Source organism: Arachis stenosperma, chromosome 2 (assembly GCF_014773155.1).
Source record: "Arachis stenosperma cultivar V10309 chromosome 2, arast.V10309.gnm1.PFL2, whole genome shotgun sequence".
Classification (NCBI taxonomy): domain Eukaryota; kingdom Viridiplantae; phylum Streptophyta; class Magnoliopsida; order Fabales; family Fabaceae; genus Arachis; species Arachis stenosperma.
The window spans coordinates 277,663-287,931 of record NC_080378.1 but is presented as its reverse complement, the minus strand read 5'-3'; the positions used below and the strand labels follow the sequence as shown (position 1 = coordinate 287,931).

The following is a 10,269-nucleotide window of genomic DNA, read 5'->3' as shown; positions in this document are numbered from 1 at the left end:
CTCCTCTCCCGTCCTTCGACATCAGGAAGTCGATGTTCAGAGCGGGAGACGGTATGGGCTGAACGCCACCAAACAGAGGTAAAACTCTATCAACCTGATGCCACTCGACAACCGCAAAATAAATCAGGGACGTCCTGCATCGCCATAACATCGTATGCCGAGGCTCCAACACCTCAGGATGGACAACCTGGATGACGTCGAGTGCGCTATAGGGCATCCATATGAACTGAAAAAATCAAAATCAAATCGTTTGTACACTTAGTTAAGAGCTATAAACTGAAACAATGACTTCAGATACTCAAATGTTCTGCGTACTTACCTGCCGAGGCTGTAACAAGTCGATCTGCATGCGAGCCATCTGTACCTGAGGTCCCTTGTTGCTAATCCCAGGATTGTAACCAGACCATCTGCGTACAAGAAAACAAAAGAATTGGTTGCATAATTAAAAATAATAACAAGAAGAATATATAGTACAAAACAATAACGGTACCTCGAGGCAAGGGGCCAGCTGATCTCATCATACCCAGATGGTCTAAGTGTGGGAAACCTCCAGAAGATCCAAGACTGTAATAACTGTAACGGGCCAGCTAACTTCACCACATGTCTGTTGGCGACTCGGCACATGCACCTGTACAGCCATGCTAGTGCCGCCGACGCCCAACTGTAGCGACCCATCTCCTCAAGCCGAGCAACATAAGGTAGCCATCTGATGTGTATACGATTGCCGGACTTGTCGGCAAACAGCTGCGTACCCAATAACATCATGATATAGGCCCGGGCAAAGCGCCTAACTGTCTCCTCATCTGCCCCGTCTGGACACTCTGCAAATGTCTCCTGAAACCAGGTGCAGTTGACTGCGAATTTCTGCACCTGGTTCTCGGGAGGTAAAACACCGAGCAACTCATGGAACCACTGCCAAGCAGGTCTCCCACCCTCAATGTAAAGGTGGAAGTCGGTAAGGCAACCACTAACGTAATCTCCGTCGACTGGCAACCCCAGCTGGTATGCGACGTCCTGAAGCGTGATAGTGCACTCTCCGAACGGCATGTGGAAGGTGTGCGTCTCAGGCCGCCACCTCTCGACGAATGCGCTGACTAGGGGCTCGTCTAGTCGGAACCATCTGTCGTTCAGTCTCGCAAGATGGTAAAGTCCCGCCATCTGCAAGTACGGAACATACCTCTCATCAAGACGCATCCCCTGTTGCCGCCTAACGCTGGATATGCAACGACGAGGCTGGCCAGTACATAAACCGCATAATTAGAACAGATGCACAAACCTCTAACATAAGTGATCTATTTTATAAGGAACCAGAAAATAAATCATGATGGGTAAAAGATATATGAAACAAACAACCAACATTTCATACACAAACCGCTCACTCAAACCACGTGCCAATACCATTAACAAAAACATATGCATTTTCACATTTATCATATACCACTACCGTTAACCGCTAAACCATCACTGAATCCACTATCCAAAACCGTTAACAAAAACCGAGTACAAAAACTGCTAACAAAAACCACTGGCCTAAACCGCTTGCTTAAACCGCTAACAATAAAATAAACCGCTAAAAAAAACCATTAACAAAAACCACTGTCCTACACCACCACCCTAAACCACGATCCCAAACCGCTAACCATCACTAAAACCACTACCCAAATCCATTAACACAAACCGCTTACAAAAAATAATTTCAAATACCACTAAAAAAAACTACTGGCCTAAACCACTTGCATACACACCTAACACTTAAATAAACCGCTATAAAAAACCATTAACGAAAACCACTAGCCTACACTACATTCCTAAACCACTATCCTAAACCACTAACAGTTACATAAACCATTATAAAAAACCATTAACAAATACCGTTATCATAAACCGCTTTCATAAACCACTAACCTCGTCGTTGATCACACCGGCGATATGAGCTACTCCATCCAAACGATAAAGCCTTCCCGGATCGTCCCCCATCGACAGAAACAGCCGCTCTGGTCGCACTCGTACTGAACGTTGGTCTTCTTCTCTGGGATTTGGTGGGGTTGGAGAATGAGAAAGTGATTCGAATGAACTTGGCTCGAACTCCTTTTATAGCCGAATCCCTTGTAATTCGAATCAAGTTGATTCGAATTACTATGCAACTCAATTTTCACCTAATTCGAATCAACTAGATTCGAACCTCTCTATGATCCGCTTCTCCTAGTAATTCGAATTAAGTAAATTCGAATTAGCTTGATGTAATTCGAAACAACTTGTTTCGAACTTCATTGGTTTTTGGCTTCCTAGTAATTCGAATCATATCAATTCGAATTACATGCAATTATAATTCGAATCATATTGATTCGAATTATATAATAATTCGTCCTGGTTGATTCATGTATGGATTTTTCATTTGGCTGAATTGAGTAATTTTGAGCTTTCCTTGGCTCATTTGGGTTTTTTACCCTAAATAATTCATACTACTTATTTTATTGTTACTGTAAATAAGATGTGAATAAAGTGTAAAAATATAACTTTTCTTAAAATTATATATATTAATAAATAGATATATAAAAGAGATATACGAAAGAAAAGTGAGATTTAAATTTAAATTAGATTAAAATTTGGAAAAAAGAAAACGTTAGGCAATTATTAAAATAGTTGGGAGGTTAATATTATTTTTTAGTTTTATCAAAAGTTTTTAAAATATTAAAGTGGGTGGATACAGTAAATCGATTTTATCTATTACTAGTGGCTTAACAGGTATTGTCAGTCGCTTTTTTTTTATAGGATTTAAAGTTGATTATTTTAATATTTTTTAAAATTTTAAATTTGAATAATATAAAAATAATAATATAGAGTAGTCAATAATAATATAAAAATGTTAAAATTAAAATAAACATATATTACCTATCTATAAACAATAACAATATAAAAATATTTTAATTATAATGAACACATACATCACCTATCTATAAATAATATAATCCATAAAATAGTTATTACAATAATATTTTATCTTCTTCTATCTAGCTCAAAGTCATAAAAATAAATGTAAAAACAAGATTGTTTATAAAAGATGAGCCATATTCAAAAGTTATATTTTTTTTCTTTGTTTAGGGACTTTTTTTTTAAGTGAGAAGCCAAAGTACGGATCTGTATTTAAAGAATTTTTCATGTATCTACAAAAAGTGTAAAGAAAAAAAATAATTATGTCTTTTTTTTGGGGACTATAGATCAAACTATAAGTAAAAACGTTAACATAAACCTAAAATAATTTCTGAATTTGTATCGAGTAAAAAACTTTAGCAATTCCTTATACATCTTCTTATCAATAAATTCTTGAGCTTTGACAAACTACAAAAATTTAGAAATCAATAAAATATACCATATGCCAATATAAATTTCATTATATTTGAACGACAATTTAACAAAAAAAACCTATAAAATTGAAATTTCTTGTTTGAGACAGGATTTTCTACACATGCACAACATAAGAAGCTATTAAACTCTCTGTAGAGCATTCAAATTTATAATTAGCCGATATTACTTCTATTTTGTACGGTTTCTTAATTTAATGAAAGGTGCCTGCAATGGTGTTCTTTACTAACATGAGTTGGTTCTGCTCTTGTGAGTTTGTTGTTGGAAAAAGAAAAAAGTTTAATTTATTATTACTGGTATAAAATTATTTTTTGTAACTTTATTCAATATGAAAAATATCTTCGTTGCAATTTCAGAGTAACCTTTTAACATTTTAAGCATCAATTTTTTTTCTTTATTTAATAGAAGAAGAATATAAAAGAAAATAGATAATAGACATATTTATAACATTTTGATTACGGCGATGATTGCATTACCTTGTATGTTGTTGGAGCAATACGTGGTACAATGAGAGAAAAGAATAGTATGTGGCACAATGAGAGAATATAATAAAATATAAATTAATAATTAAAAAATAAAACTAAAGATAATTTAAAAAATTAAATATAAAATTAAAAAATATTTTTTATTTATTAAAAATATGTATGAAGATAAAGATAACATTGCATAAAAAATTTATTTCTACTTTAAATTAAATATTGTTAAAAAATAAATAAATAAATTTAATAACGTTTATAAATAATTAAATTATAAATAATATTTGTAAATCTTTATCTTGATTTTATTATATATAATAATAACATAATAAATTTTTTAATATCTTATTTAATTTAAAAGTTAAATAACATATAAAATTTTTATATTTATTTTTAAATTTTAATATTTTTAAGTTTTTTAATTATTTAACAATTTATAAATAAAAAATAAAATTATAAAAATTAATCTCTTTAAAACAATAAAAAACGGTTGATTTGTGCTTGTTGAGCCGTTAATAATAAATAAAATTGATTTACTGTATTCACCCACTTTAATATTTTAAAAACTTTCGATAAAATTAAAAAATAATATTAACTTTAGTTTGGTACTTAATTTATTTTATTAATGTCATCTATGTCTTTTTTTTTTCTTTTTTAAAATGTCACCTATATTTAAATCTGACTCTATCTAAGAATCTGTGGACATAAAACAATTTAAACCTAACTCTAAACATGACCCAATTGATCCAATACTTCACTAACCTGCAAAAAACAGAAAATGTGTCACCCCCATAACTGTGCCAACAAATTTCATTACATACGAAATAAAAATGACATCATCACCGTAGCATTACCCTTCTTCTACTGGCCCTATGTTTCGCCTATATTTCATTTGTTAAATCAAATATAAAGGGTCGGTATATTTTACAAAAAGTAAATAAAATACATAAAGGGTCGGTATATTTTCCATTTATGTTTTATAAACAGGGCACATCCAGCACGTGGCAGGTTTATTGGACTTGACCAAACAGGAGCTCATGCTATAATTGCTATTCCCGCGGCTCTTTTTCCAACTTCCATATAGATATGTATAAAATATTACATGAACAATAATTTTAGTTAATGCCAGATTCCTGGCTAGGGCTGGCAAAACGGATCGAGTCCGCCGGGCCAATCCACTAAATCCGCTAAAAAAGGCGGGTTGGGCTAGGATTTGGAGTCCGCCAAACTTGTACCGTTAAATTGACGAATTTTGACGGAGCGGAACGGGCCGGTTCGTCGGGTCAAAACTTTTTATTTTTTTTTTTATTAAATAAAAGAGTAATTACTATTATAAAATTAATCATTATAGATTTTTAAACACTTTTTTTTTTCATTTTTTTGTTTTTATTTTTCTTTTAGTTATTAACTTTATTTATTTTATTTTACAATTTCGTATATATGCTCAAATTATGTGACTTATTTTTTAAAATAAAGATGATTTTATTGACAAATATTATTTTGAACAATTTTAGTATTGCTGAAGCTTTGTATGTTTACACATTGGTACATATATAATTAAATTTCTCAATAAATTTACTTCACAATACTTTTCTGGGTGAACTAATTATGTCCTACGTACAATGAGCTCTGTAACACTGACCCGGTAGCCGTGTCTGGACAATGTTCCCATTCATGTAATTTCAATGGGGATTGTGTTGATGGAAGATGCCAATGCTTTATTGGATTTTATTGTCAAGATTGCAGTAATTGTGAGCTCTCGTCTCCCAGTTCTTTGTTTTAATGTATGTATGGATTCATTCCTTCTGCTTCTGTTAGTACCTTCGTTTGACAGCTATGTGTAATTTCACTTTACTCGTTTTATTTTTGAAAAATCACTCCCTCTTAGCCTCTCTTTTTTTTTTTTTGTGGGTTTTGAATGGTAAAAGTATAGGGTACTAATATACTATCTGCTAACTTATTGTTAACAATAATTAATTATTACATTTTAAACATATATAAAGAAACACATTTAGGAGATATATTTATAAAGACATTTCTATTAAACACAGCAATAAAAAAGACATTTTTATTAGACACATTTACAAAGACACTTTCATTAAACACAATTATAAACAAGAGTCGGCAGAAGTTAGTAGAATCCTTGTTGATAACATAGTAGAATTGAACTTTTAATCTTTAGATTTAGAGTGAACTACCAACGCGGTCCCTATCTATTTCTCAGAATGATAATGCGACTCCTCACAATAAAAACAATGATTGTTCTCTACTTCCGTAACACACGTGGCTCCTGTCGGTGTTTTTTCGTCAACTTTAAACAAAAAATGCTGGCGTGTCAAATTTAGAAATGGACAGGGGCCTAATTGTCTCTAAATTCAAATTGGTTGGGGTTTATTTGTCTCTATTCTTTAAACAATATCTTTTTAAAATTTTTTTATTCATTATATTAATATTCTTTTTTTAATAAATTATTGAATATATAATATGATAAGTACAAATTAATTAATAAATTATTCAAATTTAAAATATCATTTATTATGAAACTAAATAAATAATTCTTAAATATAATTTTTAAATATATAAATAATAAATATTAAAATACAGTTAATACATTAATAATAATAATCCTATAATATAATATTAGTATTATGATTTAGATAATTTTCACAATAAAATAAAAATGAATAAACATATTATTTGATATATAGTAAATTTTTTTGAGTAATAACAAATTTAATTTTTTTCTCTCTTTAAACTAAATTAATATTTCTATTTGATATCTTTACACTAAAATACACTATGAATAGACTATTAATACTAAATGAAATATATATATATATATATATATATATATATATATATATTATAAAAACTATTTATAAACTCAACAAACTCAAAATATCAATAATATTATTAATCTATTAATAATACATATTCTCATAAGGTCCAGATCGATGAAGATTTATCAATATAAAAATAATGTGGATTAACTAAAATTTATTCTATATTAAAATTAAATTAAATTTACATATATTTTACTCAAATTATTATTAATAAATTAATAATATTATTGATATTTTGAATTTTTTGAGTTTATAAATAGTCTCCATAATATATATTATGTTTTATTTCATTTAGTATTAATAGCTTACTCATAGTGTATTTTAGTGCAAAGATATTAAATTGAAATATTAATTTAGTTTAAAGAGATAAAAAAATTAAATTTGTTATTACTTAAAATTTTTTTACTATATATCAAATAATTTGTTCACTAGTTTTTATTTTACTATGAAAATTATCTAGATCATAATACTAATAGTATATGGTAAGGTTATTATTATTAATGTATTAACTAAATTTTAATATTTATTAATTTATATATATTTAAAATTATATTTGAGAATTATTCATAATAAATAATATTCTTAAATTTGAATAATTTATTAATTAATTTGTATATATTATACTATATATTTAATAATTTATTGAAAAAATATTAATATAATGAATAAATTTTTTTTAAAAAGATTGTTTAAATAATACAGACAAATAAATTTGTAATCAATTTAAATTTAGAGATAATTAGACTCTTGTCTATAAAAATCATGTTGTGTCATAAAAATAAAAAACAAAAAATAATATAAATTGTTTTTATTGTGAAAAATTGCATTATTATTATTATAAAAAATAGACAAAAATAAGGTTGGTACTTCACTCTTAGATTTGGAGCCCCTCATCGAAAATTGTTTGGAAAAAAATTGAATGTGGACGCAGATTTGGCTTCCGTAGAGTAGAGCTTTTGGCAAATTTAGAAAGACTAAAAGAGGAGAAGCAAGGGAAAGGTTGAGCAAAAAAAAAATAATAATATTTAAGAGATACTAAAAGATTAATTTAAATAATTTAAAGATATTTTATTTAATTTTTATTAACTATTATTAAAATAATTATGTAATTTTAAATATAATAAATATATAATTATAAATATTATATTTATAAAATTATAAATATTATAAAATATAAGATAATTTTAGATATTGATTCTCCACTATTACAAATAAAAAAAGAGCGGAGATGATTCTCTTTTGAGAAAGTATAGGGAGCCAATGACCTAAACGTACAATGTGTATAATGGAGGTTTAGGAAGTATTAGAGATATGACCATTAGTGTTATATTGTCCTAGTTTTTGGAATGAATGATTTTATGACATGAGATGTTTATTATCCTGATATCTTCTGGATAATATGTATGTATATTTGATCTTTCTTATTTTTCTTTATTTTGCCTCCTCGATCTTTAGTTTATTTGTATATATGTCACTTGAATTCTAAAAGCGAACATGTATAAAAACACACTCAGAATTATCGTTATGCATTTGCTCGTGTTATAACACAATATTTGGGTGAATTTTGTTTCGCTTTTATTCTATTAAATCTTTATCGTTCGTATCACTTTTAAATAGCAGTTGTGTGAGAGAGGTTGAACTAACAAACCAATACTACAAAAGGCAATTGTTGGTTTCACCCACAAATCACTACAAACTTGTATTTTTTTCAAACTAAGAAATAACTTAACGACTCATCATCTTTTCCAAAAGTCATCACCAAATCTCAATACCTATAATTATAATTAAAAGAAAAAAGTTTCACACCTCCGCCTGAAAAGTAAAAATAAACCAATGAAAAATATTTTATGACTCAACTGTGTATATTCATCTGAGAACTCATCATGATGTTATACACACGAGGAGTTATTATGTCACCCTTCTACATCAATAAATAATACAATGAATACACTCAATGAAATCATTATTATACTATGCGTGACTAAGAAGAGCCCGTTGGGCAAAAAGTAACAAGGTATTCGGAACCAGAACAAGTGCAAGTGCTGGAAGCATCATCATACGCGTAACTATAAGCAGAGGGGCACGCATTCTTGAACATCTCAGAGTATTGCGTCGGACTGCAACTCTGCGGCGTAGAGTGATCGCCGGTGCAGCAGAACTCCGCCGTGTTAAACGCAGCGCAAGCGCTCTTGCAAGCCACCACCGCTCCCACCTCGTTGATGACCTGCAACTCAGCCGGACAGTCACTGTTCAAGTCCGTAACACATCCCGCGTACTGGCAGTCACCCGTTCCACCGGTTGCCCGTACTCCCATACCAACATTGTAACCGTCAACCAGACTCACGTCGTAGAAGTCCTTGTCGCTGCTTGGGGTTCCGATCGTGAACTCCGCCAGCGACACCGGAGGAGCACCTCCGCCTGTGCACCTGAGACCCCCGGGGCAGTCTCCGGTGGCGCATTTTCCGTTGCCGGCATCGTCGAAGCTGCAGTCAGTTCGCGCCCAGAACCGTCCGGACCAGCCGGAGGGAGCTGTCAGCTGAAGTGACGATCCCGGTGGTAGAGAGAATCCACCATCGCCGAGAGGGGCAGCACCGTTGCCGGAAAGAGTTCCGGGCCAGACGGTGTAGGTGCAGTGGTTTTCGAGCGTGAAGATGGTGCCTGACGCTATATCATTACCTGAAAGAAGAAGAAATTCCAACCATATTAATAATTTTAAAAAAAAATTCAGGGGAAAATCAGAATTCGTTTTACACTAAAAAGTTTAAAGTAAAAAATTTTAGAAAAGTAAACTAAAATTTTATATATATATATATTAGGAGGCCATTGTCTCCTCCTTTATGAGACTCTCTGCCACTGTAAACAACAACAAATCTTATCTCCTCATTAGGTGAGTTATCGGTATTTTAAAACATAAATATAAGAACAAATTCATATACATGTAGGTTGAATGTAAAAGTTAACCTAATAAGAATAATATAAGAAAAAATGAAGAGGTTTTGAGGTATGTGGTAAGCGCCATGGCTTTGATTAGTAAATGATAGGGAGGAGAAGATAATTAGAATGAGAGGGCAAAAACAAAGTGTTGAAGTAGTACTAATTTATAGTTAGGGAAGGGAGGGCTGTGGTGTTATTTTTGAAGTAGTAAAATTAATTAAAGGGGGATGGATTCCCTATCTTTCCGTGAGCAGTTTAAGATTGTGGGACATCTTGCGATGGGACGTGCCAACACTCTCTTCATTTCAAATTTCCAATTACTTCCATTACTCTCTGCTCATCACCACTCTTTCCAAGCTTGTGAACCTGTAACATTTATTAATTACATATTAACACTCTCACTTTACATGTACTCATTTTTTGTTTTTCTTATATCTTTCTTAAATCTGGTAGAGTAAACTAAGGAATCGAATCTCGCACGTATGCCAATTAATGGCACGTGACTGTGAGTTTAGGGTATCACATAGATGGAAGCTCAGTAGAAGGGGGTAAAAGGGTGTCGCCTTAACACCCACATGACAAACATCGCCACGAGCCACTCTCTCCCATCAACTTTATTTTAAGAGAGAAATATTTGATCAAAACACACTCGA

General features: G+C 31.2%; 1 protein-coding gene across 1 annotated transcript; it reads right to left on the bottom strand.

The window, feature by feature from the left end:
• Positions 1-8,444: 8,444 nt before the first annotated feature.
• On the bottom strand, positions 8,445-9,724 carry LOC130962073 (pathogenesis-related thaumatin-like protein 3.5). Its single transcript, XM_057888163.1, has 2 exons — positions 9,644-9,724; positions 8,445-9,358 (listed from the first exon to the last, which is right to left on the bottom strand). Exons 1-2 carry the CDS (start codon positions 9,699-9,701, stop codon positions 8,664-8,666), a joined length of 753 nt encoding a protein of 250 aa, XP_057744146.1. The 5' UTR covers positions 9,702-9,724; the 3' UTR covers positions 8,445-8,663.
• Between the last annotated feature and the right edge of the window lie 545 nt (positions 9,725-10,269).